Source organism: Aspergillus nidulans, chromosome VI (assembly GCF_000011425.1).
Source record: "Aspergillus nidulans FGSC A4 chromosome VI".
In the NCBI taxonomy this organism is placed as follows: Eukaryota; Fungi; Ascomycota; class Eurotiomycetes; order Eurotiales; family Aspergillaceae; genus Aspergillus; species Aspergillus nidulans.
Window position 1 is genome coordinate 1,834,682 of NC_066262.1, and position 27,466 is coordinate 1,862,147.

The following is a 27,466-nucleotide window of genomic DNA, read 5'->3' on the forward strand; positions in this document are numbered from 1 at the left end:
GACCTTCACGATGATGTCTTACTCCTATTCTGTTGCCAGTCTTCTGGCAACCCTCATGTACTATTATCTGGATTTCCACTTGTCTCATCTTCCACTCTGCCTCGACAACCTAGAATGACATACGAGACGTACTAATGACTCAACGGAACGAGCTCCTCAGTAGCTCAAGAATTAGGGTATGTGCAGTCTTTGATCCGTGTCCCTCTTATCTGTACGGTCTGGTGGGTATGAATGTTGAAAAGCTAACTGGGCATCACTAAAAGGCTACCGCACCATGTTACCATATGCCTCTCAATGGGTACTTACAGCAGCCCTTGTCCTCGTATATCTCACGCAAAGCACGTACACGACGACCGTATCCCTACTTGATCTACTGCCGAGATGTGCTTCAAGATGCCTTGAGGATTTCATAAGCACCGAATATCCGAGGGGCGCTTGTTCTGAGGGGTGTGACTTGAATTATCTATGCACGACAGAAACAACCAGCGGCTATACACTGGGAGAGGCGGGCTTGCGATGCAGTCTTTCCAAGTGCTCCATGGAGGTGGCTTTGAGTTTTGATACCTACAGTATATGCGAGAATGTACCTGGAGCATTACCGCGGACTCATCCTACAATTGTCGCTACAATAACGTCGCCTACTAACCCTACATCTACGGTGGGACCTACCACTGTCATTGCAACAGGGACGGAGACCACAGATACTCCTACGACAACACGCCCCTTGTCAACAGAAACAGCCAACACGTCAACGTCACTAACAACATCACAAAGCCAGACGTCCAGCTCTGAGAGCACAGAGCATCCTAAGACGGAAACAGACAAGCCCACAGCGACGACAACGGATTCATCACCTAGCGCAACTTCTAGAGAAGCATCCAATGAGCCAGGCCAAGGAAGCAATCTCAACTCTGGTGCCGTCATTGGCGTCTCCGTTGCTTCTGGGATCGCTGGTTTTTTCATCATCGGGGTCATAATTTTCTTCTGTTGCAGGAAGATTAGGCGCAAGGCCCAGGATCGTGAATTCTTTGAGATTGGCGGGCACATGACTGAGCCTCCGGATTTCAGCTTCCCCCCGAAACGGCCTCCGATGGGGCCTCGACCATCTCCTAAGAAGTTGTTTGGTACAGATTCTGAGAGTGTCAGGCTCGTCCCGCCGGCGGAGGCTGAGTATCATGACCCAGCTCAGCATCCAGCGGTCGTTGTCACCCAGCCCGAAGAAGACTACGAGTACGGCCGTATGTCAACGAAGAACACAGACCGGGCGGGTTTTCAGTCTACCTCCAATCTCGATTTTGATGCGGAGTCTACAGTCTCGTCTAGGACGGTATCCGATTTGCTCCCAGACAAGCCGACACTCTACCCACGGCCATTACGGTGGAGTCAGCAGAAGAAGGTCATACCTTCCAGCGGGGCAACTGTATTTGAAGAAAACCACGCAAGACCAGCAAGACCAAGAAGGCTACCCAGTCCTCCACTCCAGCAATCTGGTCTTGCGTCAGGAATTGCAAGGGGACAAAATAGACATCTGATGGCAGGGTTACCTGCTAACCCACGTGCAATGATGTATGGCTTTGGAGGCCCGGGCTTAACACCACCCTGGAAAGAATTCAAGCATGAGAAGAGATCCGTATACCCAAGTGCCAAAGAGCAGGCGTCTCGGCAAGCCGCTGTACATGGGACGCCCCCGTACCCGCCCGGTCATAATCGAGTAGATTATGACGATGACCTTGATAACTACTGGAAAAACTCCAACGCTGGTTTCGTCGGAGCTAAAGTGATCCAGCCTCAGCATCAACCCCAATCTTTAGATCCTAGTACAGCTCGCGGTGCCGGAGCGAATCGGAATTCAGTCAACGATTATCCAGGGTATCAATTTGAATTTGGCTTTGGCGATAGCAGTTCCAGCTCAGAATCCCGTCGAGCATCCCGCAACTCTGGGGGCTTCCGTCCACTTACCCCTGTGAGGGAGATAAGGACACCACTGCGTGAAATGCAGAAACCCACAGGAGAGAGCTCGAATCATGGAAAATCATCGACCACGAGATATTTATCAACCACAAAATCATCCGGCCCAGGCCCGCGCCCCCTCCCTGGCCCACCTGTTCCACCGCATCCTCCGCAAGAGGTTGTTTCTCGACCTCGGATTGTCCGGCAAGACGACATCAAGCGCGTCCAAATACGTCGCGGCAAACCGTTGCCGTCACCCAAAGATAGCGAGGTTACGGTTCCATACTCCCCAGATGACTTTTGGTTTGAGCCTAAGGACGAGCCCTCTTCCGCCTCTGCATACATTCTGCCCGCGCCTAGGAGTTCACCCAACTACAAGAAGTATACCTCAAAGGGGCAGCTTGGAATGCCTAAGAAGAAGCCGCTACCTCCAGAGCGGAACCTCACACCGTCGCGGAGAGGCGAAGATTTGATTCTTCAGGTGGAATGACGGCTAAGTGCCCTACGGTAATCAACTTTACCTTTTTCATGTACATCTATTAAGACTTGCATGTCTGGCTCCTTGGCGCTGTTAACTTTCTTGCTCTTCTTTATAACAAGCGTTTATGATCGTTAGCCCTGGACTGGCGTTGGTTATTCTTTTAGAATATCATTCAAAATAATGTTTCCAACATATCAGTAACCTCGTGCAGCTGCTACATAGCCTACATTCTCTGCTTAGCTAGATTTCAAGTCAGCATAAGTCTGGCAAGCAAAACATGGTTAAGCTCATTCAGGTTGCCTCAAAAAGTAACCATAGAATCGGTGCACGGCTTCGCTCCTCCATAATAATAGCAGTCGCAGTCTGAGTATATAAGAATTGAAAAATCACTTCATATCAGCCAGCCCAAGAGGGGAAGAACCAGAAACATCAGCCGCATTATATTGAACCAACTTAAGACACCTTATCCACACCATTTATCTCACACCAATGTTCGTTCCTTGCGCCATCCATCCAATCCTTGAACTCTCTCAGGCCCGGCCCAACCCGAGCTTTCCAGCTGTGGTATAACCCGGCGGGTTTAACCTTGGGAACGTGCGGGCATCTTTTGGGACTTCCAGTCTTCGAGTCTTCCCATCACAAATTATCATACAATATATGGGCAAGTGGTGGACCTGGAGCCCGCATTCACATGCATGCTCCCTTCGTACTCGACATTCTGACTCTTGAGTGCAAAGTCAAAAAGCAACAACTTACATACTCGGCTTTTCTTACCTTATTCATGTTTCAAACGTACTGAAAGCTACCTAGTCCGACTAGTACGAGTTGTGCTTACAGAGATGGTAGCACTACTAGCGAAATCCTCTGACCTAGCACTAGGAGAACTGCAGCTAGAGCCTGGTGCATGCATGGAGATACGTATGCGGCATCTCAGAGACTAGAGTGTGAAGTCGGTTTTCTTGGCATGGTCCAATCAACCGGGGGATGGACCGTAGATCCTATATTAATTCGCGTGGTGGCTGATGATTAAACATTCAGCCTCTTTTTACTTGGTTGTTAACGTCAAAGGGGTTAGATCTTAACAGTGGTGATATAGCCTAGCTCAGCCGGGTGGCTGCTATAGCATCTATTGGTATATACAGTACATTGGCTCGTAATCCAAGGTATTACACGAGGTTGTTCAGTAAACCCGTACGGCAAGTAGAGCCAAGCAATGCCATTGGCTCCCCGTAATACGATGGGCCCACCATCATGATGTCATGGGTAAAGGACGGTGTCAGCGAGCTGCGACGAGGTCGAAACGACAGATGCGAATCGTGCCCCTGGCCTGAGGGATTTTGGCAATTTAAGGTTCCCGAAGTTTTTCTGATTCGACCGAAATTATACTTGTAAACTGATGTAAGACACCACGAATTTAGGCGCATAGAAAGGCGGGCGTTTGCAGCTAGACCGGCGTTTCGAGACGTTTTACGTGACGATACTCCGTACTGATCTTATCTTTCCCTCCGCTTTCTTCATACAGCACCCAGCTTCACCTCCAGTGTACTCCTACTCATGATATAACGCCAACCATCTTCCGCTGCAGCCACCACCCATCAGACACTAGTTTTCCTCGGAGGTATTTGACATTACATCCATATGAACACTGGGGATTCCCTGCTCTCCGATTCACGCCCGCTCAATGGGGCCCACCGCCGGCCGTCCAACCTCATAGGCCAAAATGGCCGCCTAGTCCACTCACACCCCCCGGCCCGTGAGCGCTCCATGGTTTTATCTGTCATGACATACCCACTGTATCCCACTATACTCCGTGCGCCGTTTGCCGACGGACGCAAAAATAACCAAAGTTTTGACTGGGTGGAGTAGGAACAAACACCATTGAGATCGAGTAAAGTTGATGGAGCCCACCAGGCTGCATTGTTCCATACAATGTCGATGACGAGCCCGACAAGACCAGGGGAGGGCTGCATCTCTCTGGGTTACGCTTCTCCACCATCTCAATCCTACTATATATAAACCCTGCGTCCGGCATCAGGTTCCTCGTCTTTCTCACCATCGTTCTCCACTGTCTTCGATCTTTATCCGTCCAACATTCGTCTTGCTATATCGAGGGTCTTATATACTTAGAGCTTGAGCCGGAAGCTAACTACTCCTATACCATCACTTCTTCTCTATATTATTGAGACGCATTGCCCACTACTGGAGACGGACTCAACCTGGCTACTTGCTCGCGTCCCCGCACAACCCAGCATGTCTGTATACAGTCAGCAAAGCTATACCGACGCCATTTCGAATGGCAACCGGTATCGCCGCTTGTCTAACAATGCCGCTGAACGGGCAGACCTTTTCACCGGCCCAAATGTGCTTGTGCCGCCCAAGCACCTAATGGCCTCGAGCCAGCCGGCGGACTTGGCCGTGGAGATGGAAATGGCCAAACAGCGTATGGAGAGTGACACCTCTTCAACGGCTTCGGCGGAAAGTCCTTTGGCTGCATCCCCAGCTACCTCGCCGCTCATCCCTGCTTCTACCACCACGACAGATGAGTTCGCCCTGGCTTTTGACATTGACGGTGTCCTCATCCGAGGAGGAAAGCCCATTCCTGCTGCTATTGAGGCTATGAAGTATATCAACGGGGATAACCCGTACGGCGTCAAAGTGTAAGTTTCCTCCATCCATTCCATGAATGGTCTACTGATACCTTTCAGCCCGTACATTTTTGTTACGAATGGCGGTGGGAAAACTGAAGAAGAACGCTGCTTGGATCTCAGCCGTCAGCTCGAGCTTGAGGTCGCCCCGGGGCAGTTCATTTGCGGACATACCCCAATGAAAGAGATGGCGCAGAAATACGACACCGTCCTCGTTGTCGGTGGTGAAGGCGAGAAATGTCGAATTGTGGCTGAAGGCTATGGCTTCAGGAACGTCATCACTCCTGGAGATTTCATTAAGACGCATCATGACACCACGCCGTTCCGCAAGTTGACCGAAGAAGAATACAACAACTCCAGAGTGCTTGACCTTGAGACACTTCGAATTGACGCAATTTTTGTCTTCGCCGACAGCCGTGACTGGGCTGGCGACCAGCAGATCATTCTCGACTGCCTGATGAGCAAGAATGGCAATATGCTTGAGCGCTCCACGACCTTCGATGAGGGCCCGCCCGTCTTCTTCTCCCACAACGACGTGGTCTGGTCCACCTCGCACCAGCACTCCCGTATCGGCATGGGTGCGCTTCGCGCCTCACTTGAGGCTCTGTACAAGGCAGTGACCGGCAAGGAACTGACGACAGTCGCCTTCGGCAAGCCGCAGCTCGGCACCTATGAGTTCGCCACACGTCTTCTTCGCCAGTGGCGCAAGGAGTTCCACGGCATCAACAAACCCCCTAAGACCGTTTATTTTGTCGGCGACACCCCAGAGTCCGACATCCGCGGCACAAACAAGTTCAATGAGATTAGCGATACAGATTGGTTCTCTATCCTTGTCAAGACAGGTGTTTACCAGGAGGGGACAATTCCGCGCTACCCGCCAAAGAAGACCTGCGGAACTGTCCTCGATGCGGTCAAGTTCGCTATCAACCGAGAGCTTGGACTAAAGACAGATGATCTTCGTAACAACGAGCCATCTCCTGAGCGATATGGGGAAGTCCGTGCCTGAGCTGGATATCGACGGCTGTCCCTGCTATTGGGAGAACTTATGCTTAGGCTTATGATTTTTTGCTATCTTTCGGTTTTCTGTTCTCTTCTTCGCTCCTATCTGCTTTCTTCTCTTCGCGTTTATGTGCTATTCCCTAGATTCCCCTCATGTTTGCCCTTTTCAGTTCTATTCATTTCTTTCCCATCCCGTTCGCTCTGCATATCTGCTACTGGGATAGAGTGCCTCATAGAATCCGGTACCTTTCCATATCTAGATAGTGCTACAAAGTACGAAGAATGAACGGTGCATAGGTCCCCATCTCCAACTACCAAAATCCTAGTACAATGAGTCAAAGCCCGACACCGCAAGTATGGCTTATAGCTCTGAAGCCTTATGGTCACTGTAAGCAAACTAGCGCACAGACAGAATGTCACCAACGAGCATGGCACAGACCATGCGCAAGCATTCTTCCTGTCCATCATCCCGTCCCATCCCGCAAAACGTCCCAATCAATCCATGTCAGCACATCCCTAGGCATAACGCCACAAAGCCTCTTTGCCCGAGCTGCAATCCGCAATACCGCCAACCTAGCTTTAGATACACCGCAATGCACTATGACGACCGTGTGCAGATCTCACCTAGCACTTGAGCAACTCTGCCAGCAGCCACGGACGCCACACGCGCCACTCCCGATTTTCAATGCCGTACGGCTTATGATATACTGTCCCGTAGGGTCACTTCGCGCAAACAAGGTCAATGGAGCGCATCTGCATCGGCATTCAGTACCATCAAGAAGGGGGGAACGGCTCCCAGATCCGGCCAGTAGGGTAGGAATCTGAGGCAACAGCTACAGCTCCCGTAGCCACCGACCTATTTGAAGGCAGGGCAGGGATGCGAATCTCGCTCCGGGTTACTCCGTAACGGGCGCTCATCTTATCCAATCGCAGGATTTAAACAAGTTGGATTATAATACACACACAATTAATGAGGCTGAATGAAACAGAGCTCAAGTCGCCACTCCAAATCTGACTGTAACTGTATTCTTGTATTCCGTGCGAGGTTACAGCTCAGCCGAGGTACGACAGCATAATCCATAAAAGGACAAGCACAGTATGCAAGTAACGTAGATTGGACGGGATATACGTTCCAACGAAGGAATAGACTATCCTGCGCTGTATTTGGTTCCTTACTGCTGCCGGTGGCTTAGTGGCTTACAGCCCGGCGCTTCAAAAGACCTGGGCTATAACAGAGGCGATAAAAGATGACCCCTCCATATAAACGGGATGGATGTAAATGGCAATCCCGCGTTTAGGCCGGGAGTCAGGGTTAACTAGCCCTCCGTCAAGGATTGGGGTTGGCCTATAGGAATGGCAAGCGATACGAATAGTTTCTCTATACTATCCCATTTTGGACACCTGCTTAAGCCCCTGCTAATCTATAAACGTAACAATATATCTTTGCGCTCGACTCAGACTTGGCCCTGGCCCTAATGCCCCGCCATGTGCGACGACGTCAGTGGGGAAAAGATGCGCAGCGGGGATGTGATTGCTGGGCTGGCGCGGGGGAATGCTACGCTGGTGGAGTAGGTCGGAATCTTACAGGCAGTAAAGATTACATTAGTATGAAAATGTCTATGGACCGGCTTGAATTAGTACAGACCGTATGTATAGAATAAGAGCAGAAGAAGGGATAAACGAGTGGGGGCAAGTCTGAGAGCGTTGCATCTCTGTTTCGGCTGTTCAGCACGAGATGACTCAAAGTGGTTCCCATGCAAATGGATTGTGCGCAAATGAAGTGATATGTAAAAGTCTTGCGTTAACTCAGCCCAGAAACCCCATGATTTAGGATTTGATGCGACAGGCCAGGGGCTCTTAGCAGCGGGGCGGGGATCCGTCCTCCGTCCACGAGTGCGCCTGTCCCACCCCCTTTGTGAGATCCAAAGATTCACCTGCAGAACGAGCCTATCATAACGGCACCACGGTTCCCTCGTACTGTCGGACGGGTGCCAGCCGAGGGTGATCTTTCACCGGGATAGGGTCGTCCGGGGTCTAGCGGCATGTACATGTACCCCGGCCTCCACCCCAGTCCCACCTGGGCAAGAATTGTGGATGCTGGATAGTATACAGTACGACGTACAGAACAAGCGCTTACTGTCATGAAAGCAGTATTACGCTGTTCTGTGTCATAGATCGAATTCTTGGTCAAGCCAGTGCTTGATCACGGTATGGCCCTCTGCGTAGCCAGGATCATCCATTCGAACCACGATCGCCGCGTGGGTGTGCTCATGGTTGTGGATGTATACTGGGTACTTGCGGAAACCGACGGCGTTCAGAGACTTGATCATGGAGAATTGATCTGGGGTAAGAGCTATGGTGGGTCGTTTTTCTCCACACCTGACTTTCTTTACTTTGTTTGCGTCGTCGGTTGAGTTTCCTGATGAGGCCGCAGCTGGTGAATCTTCCGCTGTACCAGTTTTGTCATTGCGCGAAGCCGTCTGAGACTCCAGGTCTGTGGTGGGTACGTTTGGAGAGATATAATCGGGGTCCTGTCTTGCCGCTGCATTCTCGAATACCTCGTCCATGGCCGTCTGTATCCTCCTCAGGCCAAGCGGCATGCGATAGCTCCTGAAAGATTTTCCAGGTCCCTCTTCATGCTCGCGAATGCGTTCTCGGCTACGAAATGTCTCGCGGACGGAATAGACAAGGAAGACTGGGATAGCAATCGACAGAATGAGACAGAAGAAGAGCCAGAAAGGCAGCTTGCTGAAGAACGTTCGGATGCTCTGCCACGCTCGCAACGGAAACGGGGGCCGCTTCTTATCCTCTGATGCTGGCAGCGTGTAAACGTCCGGGTCGATGACGACCGGCTCATACCCCTTCACATATTTGATGGTTTTATTCTCCAGATCCCGGAAGTGGTCTTCGCTCGCGAAGATCGTGGTGTAAAAGGCCGTGGTGCGGTCGTTGACCACATTGCCATAGACACACCGATTCTTGAACCTCTTCAGCCCTTCTATGAAGATACTGTTGGGGTCCGCTAAAGCGCTGAGCAGTGGCTTCCCTGTATCCTGAAACGTATCGGCCAAGAACATCTGTTTCCCAGAAGTCGAGATAGTCCGGGAGCCCAACCCGTTGAAGAGCAGATTTTGAACACCCCTGACCGGGGCTCGGGCTCCGAGATGCGGAGACGCAAAGGTTGTGAAGTTGACGGGTTCGAGTTTGTCATCGTCAAGCCAGCCCCGGGCATACAGCAACCCGATCGCGTACCTCGATATCAGGCCTCCCAGGGAGTAGCCAACCACGCTGAGTTTTCTCATCTTGTGCCCGTCAGCCTCTAGCTTGCTTAGCGTCGCTTCGATTTCATGCGCAAGTCGCTCTCCGCATACTTCGATACCATCGTATGTGAGGTTGCCGGTGTTGCACTCCGCGACGAGGATATGTAGTTGCTTTTCGTCGTAGCGTTTTCGCAGGGCTGAAGCAATACTGCCCATATGTGAAGGATTACCCCATAGTCTGTTAGAGAAGGGATAATTCCACCCATTAGCTATTTATTGCCATATTCGGACATGTGAAGCTGCTCCCACCCATGAACGAGTACGCAGAGATGATCCGCCTTTGGTGCTGTTGTCCAGTTGTCTGAATCGGGATCCATTGCTAGCCGTCGATCGTAGACCAAGTCAAGTGATTAGAGCGATGGAACTTCTTCCTGAAGCTTTTTGATGAAGCAGAATGATCTTTAAAGTTCCTTTAGACGAATGAGCAGGCACTAAAGACGGGCCAGTTGAGATAGATGTAATGCCCCAGCTTCCCTGTTGTCCCGAATCGATGGTTCTGGTCCAGAGAAGCGCGTGGATTTAGGCAGCATGACAGCACAGAGAAAGCCAGCCCGCGGAGCTGAGCGGCGCTTGCCAATGCCGGCTGGTCCCTTTCTGTATGGATTGGGCGCTTATCTATCACTACCTCCTTAGCATTAACCTGCCCATTCCTGACTCCATCACTGACTCTGCTGGAAGAGAGTCTTCGATCGTTCCTCCATTTGTTTCATAAAGTATAAACCATCGAGATATCGCTGAAAGTTTTTGATGCTGAACATTCTAGCCTTTTTTGGGGACTTTTTGATCTTCCTTTCCTTCTCTTGTTGGGCAATGGATAAGCGCAACTTCAGCTCTGATTCCTCTCTACAAATACACCCATATCAGTCTAACAGCCTTTCTTTAACATCATGCTTTTGAGCTTCTTACTGTACAGCCGTTACCTTGTGCCCACGTCCTAGAAGGCTCGAGGCAGTTGGAGTACAGCCTTCGGAGGTAGTGCTTACGCCCCTCTTACGCGGCCCGTCACGGCATATTGTTCGCGAGCGACAGTCCAAGGTATGTACGTGAGTTATCGTTGAATTAATTTTGTCATTGAAAAAGAGAACTATTTATTGTTCTAACGGTTTAAATAGCTCCTGCACGCAGCAGGCTTTCTCATTTCCATTCCAATTACTCAAGCGTCTACCAAGCCAACGTCTCAAAGAACCATTAAAAAACCGGCATCAGAAACATCAGTATGGATTAGGCACGGGCGCGCGAGTCAGCTTGAAATGGCCGGGCTGAAGCGTTTGGAAGACCCCGGCCGGGTCGTATTTCGAAGCGATCTCTTGCAGTCTCGCCTTATTGTCCGCACCGTAGCTCGGGATCACGTCCTGAAAACGGCTTGCGTAGTTCATGTAAATGAACTCATTGTCCAGGCCTCTGGACTCTGCCTCAGCAGTGATATTGACGAAGAAATCATTGATGAAGCGATAGATGGTATCGTCGTCGGAGGCGCTGCTCCACATTCCCAGAATGTGTATCAGAAGAATCGGGCCGTTGGATTGATCGAGACCCAAAGCATTACCACCAGCGTGAGACATCTTCTCTAAGATCGGCTCCGTGATAGCCTGGAAAGTGAGCCCTGCCAAGGCGTTGGGGATGCCAGAGACGCGTGGAAGAATCGAGAACCAGTATTGGACGACCCAGTTTGCGAAATCTTCATCCAGCTTGAACGATCGGTTCCAGAATACATCACGCATTCCATATGGATCTTGGGCCTCAAGGTCGTCACAGTACTGTGCCAGAGTTTTCGTGCTGGTGGAGTCGGAAATCGCAGGTGTCGAATGGTATTTTTCAAAGATGGCCGGATTGCTCACGTTCTTTGTATAAGTCAACTCTGCAGAGGCAATGTTTGTTCCCCCAATGCTGGCAAACATCACATATTGCTGAGCATTTGGGTCCTCGTTCGCTTGTTTGGCCACGTCCACGAAAGCGCTGACGACATTGGGAAATTGATCCTCGCCAAAGAGACGGGCGCCGCCTCGGAGTAAAGTGCTGGGAAATGTGTACAGGTTAAACTTGGTGACAAGGCCGAAGTTGTTTCCTCCACCGCGCAGAGCCCAATAGAGGTCGGGGTGTTCAGTCTCGCTCGCTGTGAGTATGTCACCGGTTACTGCGCTGACAACCTGCTCCATGTTAGACGCCCAACCTCGACTGGAGTCTGAACAGACCTCACACCTCGAAACTTTCCACATTGTCCAGAGCCCAGCCGTACAAGTTGGAGTAATAAGAAATGCCGCCGCCGGTTAGAAGACCTCCGACGCCGATAGATGACAGGCGGCCACCTATAACACTCACACCGTGCGGCTCTAGGGCTTTGTACACCTGGCCCCAGTTGTTACCAGGCCCAACGGAGGCGACAGACTTGTCCTCATTCAGAGAAATCTCGTTGAGGTCGCGGAAGAGTATCGTAATGCCTCCTTCGCTGTTGGATGCACCGGCAAAAGAAGCATGACCACCGCTTTTGGCTGCAAACTGGCAATTCGTAAGCCGGGCGAGAAGGACGGCGATGGAAACTTCGGTATCAACTTCTGGGGCAAACATGCACGCCGGTCTAGCTTCTTCCTGCTGGGCTGCCCAGTAAGAGCGGGTGATATCCTGATAGGTAGAGGAGTTGCCCGCGATCACTTTTTCAGAAGCATAAAGATGGTTCAACGCACCACACTAGGGGAAAGGTCAGAATTGCCGGTTTGTCACGCCAGAGAAGCCAGAGGACTCACAGCATTCTGGCAGCCATCGTCCGTGAGGTTGCCATTCAGCTGTGAAATCGCAGCGACATCCACTCCCAGCTTAGCCAGGGCGGCTTCGACTTCACCTGTTAGAGCTCGATGGGGCATGGCCAGAGCTTGGATCGCAGAGCACAGAGCGAGCATGACTGCCTTGAATAACTTCATTCCCGCGAGTGTCGGAAACAGGTGGGACGGTAGTGATCTCGAAATCCAAGAGGGGAAGAAATTGAGATGGCAATTGAACAGAAATCGAAGTTGATAATTGGGTAGAGTGATCTCGAGGGAAGGGAAGGCAACACTTCGGTGGATTGACCTAATTTATGCTGAATAGGCTGTCGAATTCACCTTTTCCTAATGGAGCAGATGGGATGTTACCTTCATGTTAGTCATGATATGATGATTCTCTGCTGAAATAAAATCTCCATTCAACTGTCACCATGCATTCTCGGTGTGCGCCTCCGGAGACTAGGGTTCTGTTGGCGTGAATGCCGGTGCAAACAAATGCACTCCAGTGTTAGTGCTTTTAGGATCTAGTCCAATAAAAATGCCACCTTGCCAGTGCATTAAATGAGCTGGATATTAATCATGATCTATGCATTCAAAGTAAAGCTTCAAGACCCTTCTTCATGGTGACATCCATCTCCCCTTCTCTGCCAAATCACATCATCCTCCTGTTCATCCCATCCTTCACCCCACTCTCTTTGTCTCATTCCCTGCAATGTCTGTTAACATACAGGATGGAAGAACTGTAGAATTGATTGGTAGGACAAGGAAGATCCCAACTTTGTCAGAATATGGCTCGCTGACGCTGCAGAGTCATGCGGATACCCAGACAACCTGCGTATCCGGCCCCTCCTCCGCTAAAAGCAGCGTCACACCAAAGGAACAGCAAGAAGCCACAAGACTCAGAGACAAAGCACTAGAACAAGTGAGAGGGATCAGATTTAGCTCTCATAGCCAGAGACACCTACCTACACGACTGAAAATGGAGGTCTTATCATTTTGGCATTGTTCATCAGTGCAATACAAAAATAGGCGCCCCGAGACCTTGCGAATATATATTCTTACTGCTATCAATCGTGCTATCAGGCTACGAAAGGAACACAACTAATTTACAGCAACTTTGACGGCACAAGAGCAAGCTATGGCTACTTTATAAGCATATGGATTGCATTCGAAATTACCAGCCCAATTGGACGACACCGACTCACCTACGAGGCCACTGGCTGGAGCAACACAGCGGAGGACCACGTTTTTGCTAGCAGATTATCTGGAATTGGTGCCCAAGAGCCACGGAAGCTCCATGCCAGTTCCAAATTAAGCCTTCTTATCAGCATCTCCACCGAATGTCACCTACGAGGTAGCAGCTTATTTCGATGTAACGAAGCCTGCTTACAGCCGTGGGCTGCTGTTCCGGGAACTATGCCAGATCCCGTGGAGTCATAATGCAGATATGAGTAACCTACAGACCTCGCGCCTGACGTTTGAGTGCGCCGTCGCTAACATCATGTTTGCATCTGAAATTTCTCAGAAGCATGGAGTAAATTCACCAAGTCCATTCCTGAATGCGGCTGGCGGTGTTTAGACGACTCTCAGAGGCGGGTTCGACGTCTCTCAGCCCAGTTTAAAGACGAAAGCAAGTGGAATGACCAGAAACCTTGTCTTGACATCCATGCCAACGGAGCTCTAGTCATGGAGGCGTATACCAAGAGTGCATAATTATACGAATGTACACCATGGCTTCTGATCATTCTGCTCTACCCTGTTTCGTCGGCGCTCAACTAAACAGAGATAATTGTGGCGATGGCTTTCCTTGTTGTTCTCAAACGACTCCACGATATGACACTAGCTTGCGTGATGCGCAAGTTAATGTTGGTGGCTGCTGAGGCTCTGAACGAGGTTACTGGAGCTCATAAGGGCGAGGTGGCCATGAAATCAATAATGAGGATGTCTTCGCTACAGGAAGTGCCACTACGCCGCGACAGCGAAAACGTATCCTACTAACAGTTCGAGTAAAACCCCAAGCCAGGACATAGCCAGGCATTGGATAGCATAGGTTTTAAACGGTGCTGGTGTATCACTACGTGTTTTGGGGCAATATGTACAGTTTCAGGCGTGATGTCGAGACACTGACAGAAGGGACTTACTTTTCACTTAACGACCAGGATAAAATGCAGTTCTTTCATATTCTTCTCAATTATTGAATTCAAGCACGATATAAAATGGCTGAAACTTGTAATTACTTAAGCCCTAATCGTACAGTATACTTTCAGGCCTGCAGCCAGCTGGCACTGTTCAGTGGCACGACTTTAAAAATTCTTACATAAGCGGACCATGCAAACGCGTCAAACTGCTTTGTTCCACTCGGCTTTCCTGTGCTTCGATACAGACCTCAAACCAAGTTACTGTCATTCATGGTCATTTTTTACGTTCTGTGCTGAGCATGGTATGCACTAAATAGACATATATTGCTTGTCAATATCTGATCTTTGCCACGAACTCGTAACCGATGCCTTGAACAAATACCGCCTGTCGACCGCGTCTTGAAGCTTTCCTTGGTCGACAGTCTATGCAAATATGTTTACTTTCACTCCCTTGCTGGGCGCCCAATCGTCGGCCTCAAAGGCATCTCAGTCCATTCTAGAGCTGGACGGAGGGGTCAAAATCCTCGTAGACGTTGGTTGGGATGACACATTTGACCCGCTCGATTTGGTGGAATTGGAGAAGTACAAATTGCCCTTCGCATATCTATCAAGCGCATTGCCTTTAACCACGGATGCTAACGCATGATACTGGTTAGACACGTCTCTACTCTCTCGCTGATCCTTCTGACCCACGCAACGCCTTCGCATATCGGCGCCTATGTCCATTGTTGCAAGACATTCCCTCTTTTTACCCAAATTCCCGTGTATGCGACAAGTCCTGTTATCGCGCTGGGCCGCACCCTTCTGCAGGATGTGTACGAGTCGGCGCCGCTAGCCGCGACCTTTCTCCCCAAAGCTTCTATATCCGAGCCTGGTGCCTCGACATCTGCTGCGTCCGCCGCATCTGTGACCGAGGCCGATGGGAGTGCGGACGCAACCAGCGCTGGGCGGATATTGCTTCAACCTCCAACGACAGAGGAGATTGCCAGATACTTTGCCCTGATTCAGCCACTGAAATACTCTCAGCCGCATCAACCGATTCCGTCACCGTTTTCTCCTCCGCTCAACGGTCTTACACTTACTGCCTATAATGCCGGTCACACCGTGGGTGGAACAATATGGCATATCCAGCATGGCATGGAATCTATTGTTTACGCTGTCGATTGGAACCAAGCTCGAGAAAGCGTCGTTGCAGGTGCTGCCTGGTTCGGAGGATCTGGTGCGAGTGGGACGGAAGTCATTGAGCAACTGCGGAAGCCTACAGCATTGATCTGTAGTACTCGCGGAGGTGACAAATTCGCTCTTCCTGGCGGACGGAAGAAGCGCGATGAGATACTATTAGATATGATTCGGAGCACTTTGGTCAAAGGTGGCACCGTGCTGATTCCAACGGACACAAGTGCGCGGGTGCTTGAGCTGGCATATGCGTTAGAGCATGCCTGGCGCGACGCTGCTAGGGACACCCAAGATGATGTTCTGAAACGGGGTGGACTATACTTAGCTGGTAGAAAGGTCAACACAACTATGAGGCTTGCGAGAAGTATGTTGGAATGGATGGATGAGAGTATTGTGCGCGAATTTGAGGCAGCTGAAGCTGCAGATACTGCTGGCCAGAACAATGACGGCCAGCGTTCCGACCAACGCCAGGGCAAGACAGATAACAAAGGCCTTGGCCCATTTACATTCAAGCACCTCAAGACTGTTGAGCGAAAGAAGAAACTCGAACAACTTCTTAATGATCCGACGCCAAAGGTCATTCTTGCCTCTGACTCTTCTTTGGATTGGGGATTTGCGAAGGAGTCTTTGCGACTACTTGCCGGTGGTGAAAACAACCTTCTATTACTTACGGATCCACTGCATTATAGCAAGTTCTCCGACAAACACACCGATTCTCATCGAAGGACTCTCGGCAGCATGATTTGGCAATGGTATGAGGAACGACAAGATGGAGTCGCCCTAGAAAAGGGCTCCGACGGTGAGATGCTTGAACAGGTTCACAGCGGCGGAAGGGAGCTGTCATGGACAGATATACAGCGCGCGCCGCTCGAGGCTGGAGAACAGCGACTATATCAACAATACCTTGCCACCAAGCGGCAATTTCAAGATACAGCACAAGCGAGGGGCCAAGAAAACCTTGATACTGCCGCCGACGCTCTGGACGATCGTTCTAGCACTTCATCCGAGGAATCAGATTCTGAACAGCAGGGACGAGTCTTGAACTTTTCGACATCTCTGGCTCATTCAAACCGCAATAAACTCGGACTATCTGACGAAGACCTCGGTGTTAACGTCCTCCTTCGGCGAAAGAATGTCTATGACTACGACGTCCGTGGCAAGAAGGGTCGGGAGCGAATGTTTCCATACGTAGCGCCGAGGAAAAAGGGCGACGAATATGGAGAGATCATCCGACCTGAGGAATACCTGCGTGCAGAAGAGCGCGAGGAGATTGACATGCAGCAGCGCAGGACTGAATCGCAGCTCAAGCTGGGCCAGAAACGCCGATGGGACGAGACCCAATCTGCTGGTGGAGCAGCACGGAAACAAGGCGTTGACAGCACTGAGAGAAAGGACACGGATATGCTTGATAATCTCAGCATGACGGACATAGGAGACGATACGGACACGGCAGCAGCTCCAGGCGAGGAAGACGATCAGGCATTCGAAGGCCCAGCGAAAGCGATCTATGAAAAGGCCACACTTACCATCAATGCTCGCCTTGCATTTGTGGACTTTACTGGCCTACACGACAAGCGGAGCTTGGAGATGTTGATCCCCTTGATCCAACCACGCAAGTTGATCCTAGTCGGTGGCATGAAAGAGGAAACAATGGCGCTTGCGACAGAATGCCAGAAACTTCTGGGCGTAAAAACTGGTGCAGATGCCCCTTCTCCAACGGCTGCGGTCATATTCACGCCCACCAACGGAGAAATAATCGATGCCAGCGTCGACACCAGCGCTTGGACAGTCAAGCTAAGCAACAACCTCGTGCGGCGACTGAAGTGGCAGCACGTTCGCACGCTCGGTGTAGTTACTTTGACAGGGCAGCTGAAGGCACCGGAGCCTGTATCTACCGACGAAGACGCAATAAACTCGCCCAACAAGAAGCAGAAGCTAGTCGAAGAAACCTCGACCCCTGAACAACCCACACCAACATTTCAACCCCAACCTACCGAGCCACAACAAACAACAGACAAACCTGACAGGTATCCCGTCCTCGACATCCTCCCGCCAAATATGGCTTCTGGGACAAGATCAATGACCCGACCACTGCACGTCGGCGATCTTCGCCTGGCGGACCTGCGCAAGATCATGCAAAACGCCGGTCATAAGGCAGAATTCCGGGGTGAGGGAACGCTCCTCATTGATGGTTTCGTTGCCGTTCGGAAGTCAGGAACCGGGAAAATTGAGATCGAGGCAGCTGCATATCAGGCTGGGCCTAGTGCGGGCTTTGCGCAAGGAGCTGGCAGCTTCCTTGCTGTGAAACAGAAGATCTACGAAGGGCTTGCTGTTGTGGCGGGCGGTTAGGCTGATTATGTGACTTTTACGGAATCTTACCCAAGCTATTCATCATATGGAGAGGGCCTCTCCTTCAGTTCATCCCCTTGTACTTTATATACGATACCTCTCAGCATTGGAAATAAGATGTAGTATTGATGGAACAGTCTTCTATGAACGTTGTAGGTACTAATGGACGCAATGTTCAACAGTGTCCAGCATCTAAAGTCTATCTGTGCCTAATCAATAGTAATTCTGTCTATCATAGCCATCACGCTATAGTCCCGTAATTCTCCGCATATTCCTCCGTGGGAATCTCCTGCAAATACTCGTTCGTCCGGGGACCAGTATACTTTCTATACAATGTTAGTCTTTCCGAAGAAAGCATAGATGCAAAATAAGCAGTAAAAGGTTGGACATACCCCCTCGCATCAATCCACCACCACACCAGCGCAAAAATTGCAATGAAGAGCCCAACAAATACCGCATAGTTCCTGCGCCATTAGGTCAGCAAAACAATCACCCTGAAGGCACCAGAAATTGAAAAGGGGGAGGACAGAAAAAACACATACATGTTCTCTGCCGTAACAGGAACGTGTGGTGGGAAAAACAGAACCGTGCTAATGAACAGCACCCAAGATATCGAAATCCAATTTATCCAGCTTCCCCACCTGTCCAACGTAAACGGCCCCTCGACGAAAGATACTTGGTGCTTGTAGATCCGGTGCGCGAGGATAACGGAGACGTAGGAAATGTCGAGGGCTGGCGCTGTGATGGAGAAGATTGCTGTAGCTGTTTGTGTGGATCCGATCGCGATGCAATTTAGGGCTATGGCGAAGAAGACGACAAACCAGACGGCGTTGACAGGGGTGTGGGTATAGGAATTTATTTTTGAGAGGGTGCTGGGACTGTTAGTGCGCTTGTTTGCTTGTTGGGTGTTGAGGGTAAAGCGTACGAGGAGAATGGAAGGGCCTCGTCTCGCGCAAATGCGTAGGCCATCCGGGTGTCTGCGAGCATTGCAGAGCATCCTGTGAATAGCTGGACGAGGACGGCTAACCCCCACATAATCATGCCGCCAGTTTTTCCGCCTGCGTTGAGGAAGATTTGGGCAGCTGGAAGGCCGGTTGGTGTGTTTAGAATGCCGTCGTAGTCGGTAAGACAGAAACATAGGGATATCGTCAGGATCCAGCCCATGGCGCCGGAAACTACGACAGCAGATTGGATGGCTATCGGGCCGAGGATGGCGGCATCGTGGGTCTCTTCAGACATGCTAGATAATTGTTAGAGATGTGTTAGACGGATTGGTGGATAGTTGAATACAGACTGGGTGGTTCCATCATAGTCGGTCATGGTCCATGCTACAGCTATGAAGCCGAGGAGGAAGGAAAAGAGCTTGGAGCCCCAGCCGGAGCCGTCGGTGACGTGAGTGAACACCCACATGGCCGGTTGCTTGTCTGGAGTGTTATATAAAAGTGCGATGCAGATGATAACCGTTGCGGTGACTGAGTGTGTGAGATATGTGGATTACACAACTAACCCAAGAGACATACTATTAATTGGCGCAAACCAGATAAAGATGCGGTGCAACAATTTTGTTGTCATCGAGCAGATTACACCAAGGAAGATCAGAAGCGCGATCGACAAGCGCACTGTATCCCACGCGGTCCTTGAAACAGTCAGTAGCTGCGACGCAAGACATAGTTTGGCGACTTACGGTGTGTACGAGTAACTCCCATCGACTAGCTTGGAGTTCATACTAACAGCAGCAAGCAGCATCTGGCTTACTGTATACGCCACGCTAGAAACCCCAGCAGTTTGTCCCAGGAGGTTACACCAGCCCTGAATCCATGAGAAGATCGGTACCTGGTCCTCAGGAACAACGTACTTGGTAACAAAATACATTCCCCCTGCTGTTGGATAGGCCGAGACCAGCTCAGCTACGGAACTGCCAATACAGAACGCCATGATAGAGCCTAGAAACCAACACCAGACTGCAGTTGCGGGGCCCCCCGCGGCCAATGGAGCACCGAATGTCGCTGGCACGGAGCCTAGCACTCCAAGGATAGAGATGGCATAGGAGATGGTCGACCATTTCGAAAATTCTCGTCTGAGCTCCTGCGATCGGGAGATTAGCTAGAGGGCGATATTTTGATGGACCACCGAACCTGTTTATAGCCGATGCGAGCTAGAAGAAGCTCGTCGTCGTCATGAAGGGTGGGCATCCCTCTATCTGATTGTGGGGCGTGTTCCCTACGGTAGGTCGAAGTATGAAGCTTATCTATGGTGTCGATGTAGGACACAAATTGGTGATTTGGGCTAACAAAGCCACCACAATTCCCGCAGAAGCGGACACCGTCAGACTCCGTTTGCACGCGTGTAGGGAGAGCATAATGAGAAGGTCGAGATAAGAGCCAACATGCAGGAGAAGCAGTCGCACGACGCCGATAATGGGGAGCGGACGGAATTAAGTAATTCCGATGATTTGTTTAGGATGGCCTTGAAAGGTGGTCATTTCAGATCAGAGCATCCTCTCCTCATAGCTTTTCTGAGGGCGCATATTCTCTTCTCAGTAATGGCCCGGTGCTGAGACTCTTTACTTTTATTGTCTGATTTCTTTCTGTCTCCATCCCTTCTGTTATGGCGGATCAACACTACTATCAGTCCCCCGCTCCGGGAGTCGCTCCTGGTGAAGACCCCTCCGATCCGAATCGAATTCCCCAGCAAACTCCTTATCCAAGCCAATACCCTGCTGGATATACTCCGGGCCCTCCTCCGCCGCAGACCACTGCTTACTATGGAGCTGGTGCCTCCGGCAATCAGCAATGGCCCGCCTCCGCATACGGATCCCCCCCGCCTGTACCACAGCAACCCGTGCCAGCTTCGTCCCAGTTCGCATACAATACCAGTCCGCAACCGGCTTTGGGATCACCGGCTGACCCGTCAATGGCTGGCTTGACGTCGCAGATGAGTGGGTTGGGTATAATGGGAGAAGGAGCCGCTCGGAGTTCGAAGAAAAAGCACCGCCATGCACACCACAACATTGGGGCAGCACCGGCAGTGCAGCAACTGCCAACCGGTCCAGAAGACGCTCTGCCACAGCCTTCATCCCAGTTTTTAAATACCGGGCTGAACCAAGCCCCTCGCGCTGTATCCCCGGCTCTGAGTGCTTCAGGAGGTATCCCGCAACCAACATTTGGAGCCGCACCTGAAGCAGCTCATGGGACAGTTCCTACTCAAGGAAGGATTGACCCGGAGCAGATTCCAAGTATACCACGATCACGCGATATCCCGGCGCAATACTACTTTAGTCATGTCTATCCTACAATGGAACGCCATTTACCTCCACCCGCGGCAGTTCCCTTTGTGGCTCACGACCAGGGTAACTCGTCTCCGAAATATGCCCGCCTGACTCTAAATAACATCCCCTCTTCCTCCGACTTCCTTTCGTCTACCGGACTTCCTCTGGGAATGATCCTGCAACCGTTGGCTCGCCTCGACCCCGGGGAACAACCGATCCCCGTACTCGATTTTGGAGATGCGGGCCCTCCTCGGTGCCGCCGCTGCCGGACATATATCAACCCATTCATGTCATTCCGATCGGGAGGAAACAAGTTTGTTTGCAATATGTGTACTTTCCCTAATGACGTTCCTCCTGAATACTTCGCTCCGATCGATGTTTCAGGGGCTCGTATCGACCGGATGCAACGCCCCGAGCTCATGCAGGGAACAGTTGAGTTCCTGGTGCCCAAGGATTACTGGAACAAGGAGCCTGTCGGTCTCCGTACGTTGTTCCTGATCGATGTCAGTCAGGAGTCGATCAAGAGGGGGTTCCTGAAGGGCGTGTGCAAGGGTATTATGAAGGCTCTTTACGAAGAAGAACCATCAGATAACACAGATGAAACTACGCCAACGCGCAAGTTACCTGAGGGCTCGAAGATTGGAATTGTCACTTATGACCGGGAAATACAGTTCTACAACCTGAGTGTACGTTCCTATCCTGGATACCACGTGGAGACGCGCTGACAGCGACTAGGCGGAACTTCAACAGGCACAGATGATGGTGATGACGGATCTGCAAGACCCGTTCGTCCCCCTCAGCGACGGACTGTTCGTCGATCCGTACGAGTCAAAGTAAGATGTTTACGTTCCCTTTCGGATTCACTTGCTAACTCTGCAAAGGCATGTTATTACCTCTCTTTTAGACCAAGTCCCAAGTATTTTCTCCCGTGTCAAGGTCCCAGAGACGGCTCTTTTCCCTGCCCTAAGCGCAGCACTTTCCGCTTTACAGGCTACTGGTGGTAAAATCATTGGGGCCATCAGCACGCTACCAACCTGGGGACCTGGGGCTCTAACGCTTCGCGATGATCCTAAGGCGCATGGGACAGATGCGGAAAGGAAGCTGTTCACAACAGACAATACTGCCTGGCGGGAAATCGCAGGCAAGTTGGCCGAGGCTGGTGTTGGTGTTGACATGTTTGTAGCGGCCCCTAGTGGAACATATATGGACGTTGCTACTATTGGTATGCACTACTTTGCCCCGTCGATGAATGTGCTAACCTCCATAGGCCACGTGCCTGAAGTAACGGGCGGTGAAACGTTCTTCTATCCCAACTTCCACGCGCCTAGGGATATTCGGAAACTTTCTGAAGAAGTGGCGCATGCCGTTTCGCGAGAAAAGGGTTATCAGGCATTGATGAAAGTCCGCTGTTCCAATGGGTTGCAGGTTTCGGCGTATCACGGGAACTTTGTGCAGCACACATTCGGCGCGGATCTCGAAATCGGCGCAATTGATGCCGACAAAGCGATTGCAGTTCTTTTCAGCTATGACGGCAAGCTTGACGCGAAGCTGGATGCACACTTCCAAGCTGCGTTACTTTATACGTCGGCGAACGGACAGCGTCGGGTACGTTGTATCAACATAGTGGCGGCGGTCAACGATGGCGGACTGGAGACCATGAAGTTTATCGACCAGGATGCCGTCGTGAGCATAATCGCTAAAGAAGGTATGCTTTATCTTTTGTTAAATGGAGCTGGTAGCTGACAGGAGTAGCCGCTGCCAAGACGCTGGACAAGAACCTCAAGGATATCCGAGCGAGCATTACAGAGAAGACTGTGGATATCTTTAGCGGATACCGTAAGGTGTTTTCTGGATCGCATCCTCCTGGCCAGCTTGTATTGCCGGAGAATCTCAAAGAGTTCTCCATGTTCATCCTAGGCCTGATCAAGTCACGGGCCTTTAAAGGTATAGTTCACTAATGATTCGAGAGAAATTTGACTAACTTCTTGTACAGGCGGCCAGGAATCATCAGACCGACGGATCCACGACATCCGGATGCTACGGTCAATAGGCTGTACTGAATTATCACTGTACTTGTACCCAAGAATCATTCCTATCCATAACATGCAGCCAGAGGACGGATTCCCGAATGAGCAAGGCCAGCTACAAGTTCCGCCTTCCCTTCGGGCTAGTTTCTCCAAGATCGAAGAAGGCGGAGCATATTTGGTCGACGACGGGCAACAGTGTCTTCTATGGATTCACGCACAAGTATCTCCTAATCTTTTGGAGGACCTCTTCGGTCCCGGGCAGACATCTTTGCAAGAGCTCAGCCCGCAAACTTCGTCCATTCCAGTGCTGGAGACACATCTCAATGCGCAGGTCCGCAATCTGCTTCAATACTTCTCTACCATTCGAGGGTCCAAGGCGGTCACGATTCAGCTAGCCAGGCAAGGACTTGACGGTGCCGAGTATGAATTTGCGCGGTTGCTAGTAGAAGACCGCAACAACGAAGCGCAGAGTTACGTTGACTGGCTAGTGCACATTCACCGGCAAATAAACATGGAGCTTGCCGGGCGCCGGAAACGTGAGGAAGCCGCTACAGAGGGATCACTGGCCGGTCTGACTGGGCTACGAGCGCCCTATTGGTAAAGAGCTATTCCAAATCTAATTTCTTCTGTTTCGATTCCTGTCTTTCTTTTGTATCTCTGGGTCTCTTGAGAACGTATCAATATACCACAGTTGGTTCAGTTCACCGCACCTTGTCCCATTAACCACTGTCAGACAAGTCCATTTCCACGGCCTAGAACGTCTAGAACAACCCCAAGCCCCAGGCCCGAATAGTGTACAAGCTAGGAACAGGCGATCATCGGCGCCCGCCCCCGCGCCCCCGCGCCGGATCTGGAAGGTACCGTCGGCTTGCAATCCGGCTTGCTGTCCTGGCCCACTCTGAGGTGTGGTTGACAAGGAGGAGGCCAATCTTTCGGCTGCATTGGGATGTTTTTTAACACCGATACCCTTGCCTCCACTCGTGGAAAGAGTCGCTCGGAGACCGTCGCCGCCCATGGAACCAGGGTCTAGGACGCGTGGCTGAAATCGGCAGACAAATCGGTTGTGGCTTCGGCATTAGTACAATTCTTTGACCGTTCTTTTGTTCTTCATGGAACCATGGTTGTAGCCAACTTTGCCTTTGCCAGACCCAGGCTTCTCGCGTGGATGGACGACGGAATGCGACGCACAAAGACTGAGCATAGGTGGCTTTCTCCACGAGCATCCAGGTACTCCCGGGTCTTTCCACTATCAGCTCATTCCTATCGCCACGGCCGACTTAGAATCTCCAGCCGGAGAAAGGCCGAGGCCCCGATTCGACAGTCTCCGCTACCATACATCGACATAGTGGGTCGTGCCCTCCTCCCTATGTATCATTGTGGCGTCAAACGTCAGGTACCTGCCAGGGGCTCTACGCAAGACTCACGTCGGTTTGGTCAGGGTCTGGATCCATGTGGAGTTCTTTTCCTCTTCCTTTTGCAGCCCAGTTTGCCATCGAAATGCCGCACATCTCAGCGGAACGGTGGAGAAAGACCCTATGTCAGGCTGGGTTCTCAGGTATAAATAGGGCTGAGGATCCGGCCTAGTTTCATTCCTTCTGCATCAACATTCTCTTGATCAATTTGGTCTATCAGTCAGTCTTTTGACAGTCATTCTCTTGTCTTCGGACACATTACATTCTCTTGAGTACATACTCAACCCACCACGATCTCTTATTTCAAGACTTCGTTATTGTACTTGTCAGTCTTTTTTCAAGATGATGTTCACCAAGGCTCTCGTTGCTGCTACTCTGGCCACCCTCACCGCGGCCCTCCCCCAGCCCACCGTTGTCCGTCGTGAGGGCGGCGATGCCGGCGTCACCATCGTCAACAACATGGACTCCGACGTCTACGCGTGGTCCGTTACGGACGGTGTTAGCAAAATGCACACCCTCAGCTCTGGAGGCGGCTCGTACACCGAGAACTTCCAGGCGAACCCCAACGGCGGCGGTGTCTCGATCAAGCTGTCCACCCACCAGGACCAGACCGATGTCCTGCAGTTCGAGTACACCAAGTCCGGAGAGACTATCTTCTGGGACATGTCTTGCATTGACATGGACCGTGCCGCTTCCACCTTCACCAAGAACGGCTTCGATGTCTCTCCCAGCCAGACCTCCGGTGACTGCCCCGCTGTCAACTGTCACGCCGGGGACACCTCTTGCGCTGAGGCCTACCTCCAGCCCAAGGACGACCACGCTACCCACGGCTGCCCCATTGACACCAGCTTCACCCTGACTCTCGGCGCGTAAGCTTAACCCATGACGGGGGGCTGCGCTTTTTACTTCTTACGCTCTTTTGCGCAACTTTTTCATGACACACGCTCGTTTTTATTTTGGCTTTCTTCATGATACTCCGCCACGGTTTACGCTTTACGCTTCGACGGGTTTAGGATGGGGTTAAGGATAACGGCATGGTTTGGGTCTGGTTTTGGGTAACGGCAAAAGTCTTGCGCGTGACGCAGCTTGAAATAGATTGTTCATGTTCATAGATCATTTGTCTCTCTTTGCTTCGCGGGTTGGGTATTTACTCCTCGCTGCAATTAAAAATACATGTATCTACTTCACATGATGGAGACCACGAGTTATGTATAGACTTCTATAGACTTTATAGACATTATAGACCTTCGGAATTTCTTTTCGCAGTACTCATCCAAGAATATTCCTATATCTTCCCCATCAGTGTCACAATCTGTCCTCAATCGTCTCCCTTCCTTGCCACTTACCTCCCACTTTTCAAATCAGCCTAATTTTCTTCCCTCGTTCCCTCACTAACTTTAGTTCTCTCCTACTTTTCTCCCGTACATACGTCCAATTTGTGGACTTTCTAACTCATCTTCCCATTCCGCATTCATACATCATCCTTACTTCCACACTCAAAATCGCCTTGCCACCTTACCCCAATTTTTTAAACCTAAGTCTAATCAAATGCCAAGATTTAGATGGACGGAAGTCGTGCATTTCTTGTGCTCCCACAAACGCTCACGCGACCCTCTACGCCGAGGACAAAGGGAAGCAACGTGGGCGCCAAAAGCTTACTTCTAACTTACTCTATTCCTCATAATAAATCAAGTGAACGAACTATTGTCACCATATTAAGCCATGTGGGATTACACATCATCTTTTGCAACTTGATCATTCGTGCAGAAAAGCCGAGTGTCAGCAGCGACTGTGCACAATGGCGTACAAACCATCACCATTCTCGCCCTGCTTTACCTCGGCCTCCAGTCATACCCAGCGTACCGTAGCAGTGACGTCTACCTAAAAATTCGAGTTCCGTTCCAAGGTCGGATGGCGTGGACAATGTGGGCTTTGTCTCGGTTTTGGACTCTTCTCGCCAGCCATGTGGGGATGCTGTCATACAATGAGATCGATGGATTTTTCCACAGTATGGAGTCAGCAGAGCGAATAGCATTGCATTGTGCGAAAGAAGGTTATGTAAGGTACAAGGTTTGGAGCGTGATTGGCCGTGGTATCGGGCGGAGTCTAACTTTAATCTGATGTACATTGATTGGCCCTCAGTCAATGCTCTGGGTTGTAAGCCAATCATAGATGCATGGTATAAGCATATTCCTTCTCCACTGCAGTGAGTTCAGTTCTCAAGCTGTGGTGGGACACCATGGGAAAAACCGGAGCGGGATGGGGAACAACTGGAAGTGGGTGAAATATCCTAGGATTGTAAGGCGCAAAGCTGACGTGGTTGTTACTTGCCTTGGCTTCTCGGTCAGTTTGTTCTTCCAAGCTGTAAGAGTCTTCGAGGTCTCGCCTCTCGTCCTGTCTTTCTCTTCGCGGAAGGATGTCGTATGCATGGCCAATTCCGTGGCGTTCAAGCGGCGGTGGTTGAGCTTGCACTTTATTCCATTATTCATCATGATTATTGATTATTTGCATTTGTCATTGACCTTTGTGTTACCCCGCCACTAACTTGCATGTGCTTTTATTTCCCGTTCCGGGGCGGCTGTCCACTCTCGCCTCGTCGACCGAACTGCTCTTCGTCTTTGTTCGGCAGGAGGCAGAATATCGCTGGTCATGAACACTGCTTGTACTTGGAGCTCTGAATTAAGTGACTCGCCCAGTCACTTTCTGCCCTATTCTAAGTGTTGTGGAACAGCCAATGCAATGTCCAACACCACATATACCGGACCATACGGCCCACTCCCCTCTCCAACGGGCTTCAGCGATAGGCCATAGAAGCATGGTTATGGATATTTCTGCTCATTACCGATGGTCATACCAGTGAGACAGTGATCTTTCATCCAGTGTCATTAATCTGTAGCAACCCATCCGAAGATGCGGGTCATTAACTATATGTGCATGGTTGCTCT

At 50.8% G+C, this 27,466-nt stretch overlaps 9 protein-coding genes across 9 annotated transcripts, besides 1 other annotated feature; 5 read left to right on the forward strand and 4 right to left on the reverse strand.

Moving 5' to 3' along the window:
• Nucleotides 1-27,466: part of a sequence feature (contig 1.51 915..1114266(-1)) that runs on past both edges of the window.
• Nucleotides 275-2,440, forward strand: ANIA_03086 (uncharacterized protein; the record flags this gene model as incomplete). Its single annotated transcript, XM_655598.1, has 1 exon — nt 275-2,440. The coding sequence occupies one exon, from the start codon at nt 275-277 to the stop codon at nt 2,438-2,440; it is 2,166 nt and encodes a 721-aa protein (XP_660690.1).
• On the forward strand, nt 4,516-6,377 carry ANIA_03085 (phosphatidyl synthase). Its single transcript, XM_655597.2, has 2 exons — nt 4,516-5,088; nt 5,137-6,377. The coding sequence occupies exons 1-2, from the start codon at nt 4,682-4,684 to the stop codon at nt 6,080-6,082; spliced, it is 1,353 nt and encodes a 450-aa protein (XP_660689.1). The 5' UTR covers nt 4,516-4,681; the 3' UTR covers nt 6,083-6,377.
• ANIA_03084 (lipase ROG1 family protein) lies at nt 8,244-9,712 on the reverse strand (the record flags this gene model as incomplete). The annotated part of the gene is made up of 2 exons (XM_655596.1): nt 8,244-9,573; nt 9,645-9,712. 2 exons carry the CDS (start codon nt 9,710-9,712, stop codon nt 8,244-8,246), a joined length of 1,398 nt encoding a protein of 465 aa, XP_660688.1.
• ANIA_03083 (uncharacterized protein) lies at nt 10,607-12,702 on the reverse strand (the record flags this gene model as incomplete). The annotated part of the gene is made up of 3 exons (XM_655595.2): nt 12,137-12,702; nt 11,595-12,080; nt 10,607-11,542 (listed from the first exon to the last, which is right to left on the reverse strand). The coding sequence occupies exons 1-3, from the start codon at nt 12,308-12,310 to the stop codon at nt 10,607-10,609; spliced, it is 1,596 nt and encodes a 531-aa protein (XP_660687.1). The 5' UTR covers nt 12,311-12,702.
• Nucleotides 14,723-17,814, forward strand: ANIA_03082 (cleavage polyadenylation factor subunit CFT2; the record flags this gene model as incomplete). Its single annotated transcript, XM_655594.1, has 2 exons — nt 14,723-14,871; nt 14,946-17,814. 2 exons carry the CDS (start codon nt 14,723-14,725, stop codon nt 17,812-17,814), a joined length of 3,018 nt encoding a protein of 1,005 aa, XP_660686.1.
• ANIA_03081 (amino acid permease) lies at nt 17,977-20,159 on the reverse strand. The gene is made up of 8 exons (XM_655593.2): nt 19,950-20,159; nt 19,499-19,899; nt 19,335-19,450; nt 19,109-19,238; nt 18,842-19,054; nt 18,357-18,791; nt 18,207-18,278; nt 17,977-18,140 (listed from the first exon to the last, which is right to left on the reverse strand). Exons 1-8 carry the CDS (start codon nt 20,004-20,006, stop codon nt 18,056-18,058), a joined length of 1,509 nt encoding a protein of 502 aa, XP_660685.2. The 5' UTR covers nt 20,007-20,159; the 3' UTR covers nt 17,977-18,055.
• On the forward strand, nt 20,422-23,710 carry ANIA_03080 (Sec23/Sec24 family protein; the record flags this gene model as incomplete). The annotated part of the gene is made up of 5 exons (XM_050612554.1): nt 20,422-21,768; nt 21,818-21,915; nt 21,964-22,787; nt 22,835-23,026; nt 23,076-23,710. 5 exons carry the CDS (start codon nt 20,422-20,424, stop codon nt 23,708-23,710), a joined length of 3,096 nt encoding a protein of 1,031 aa, XP_050468464.1.
• Nucleotides 24,668-25,780, forward strand: ANIA_03079 (protein cetA). The gene has a single exon (XM_050612555.1). It carries the CDS (start codon nt 24,864-24,866, stop codon nt 25,392-25,394), a length of 531 nt encoding a protein of 176 aa, XP_050468465.1. The 5' UTR covers nt 24,668-24,863; the 3' UTR covers nt 25,395-25,780.
• Nucleotides 26,688-27,172, reverse strand: ANIA_03078 (uncharacterized protein; the record flags this gene model as incomplete). The annotated part of the gene is made up of 2 exons (XM_655590.1): nt 26,688-26,992; nt 27,067-27,172. The coding sequence occupies 2 exons, from the start codon at nt 27,170-27,172 to the stop codon at nt 26,688-26,690; spliced, it is 411 nt and encodes a 136-aa protein (XP_660682.1).

Coding starts and splice junctions, on each gene's coding strand:
- ANIA_03085 (XM_655597.2), top strand. CDS start 4,682: ATGTCTGTATACAGTCAGCAAAGCTATACCGACGCCATTTCGAATGGC. Junction 5,089..5,136: donor AACCCGTACGGCGTCAAAGT/GTAAGTTTCCTC, acceptor GATACCTTTCAG/CCCGTACATTTTTGTTACGA.
- ANIA_03081 (XM_655593.2), bottom strand. CDS start 20,006: ATGCCCACCCTTCATGACGACGACGAGCTTCTTCTAGCTCGCATCGGC. Junction 19,900..19,949: donor CTCGCATCGGCTATAAACAG/GTTCGGTGGTCC, acceptor TCCCGATCGCAG/GAGCTCAGACGAGAATTTTC. Junction 18,792..18,841: donor GGCGGCATGATTATGTGGGG/GTTAGCCGTCCT, acceptor CAATGCTCGCAG/ACACCCGGATGGCCTACGCA.
- ANIA_03079 (XM_050612555.1), top strand. CDS start 24,864: ATGATGTTCACCAAGGCTCTCGTTGCTGCTACTCTGGCCACCCTCACC.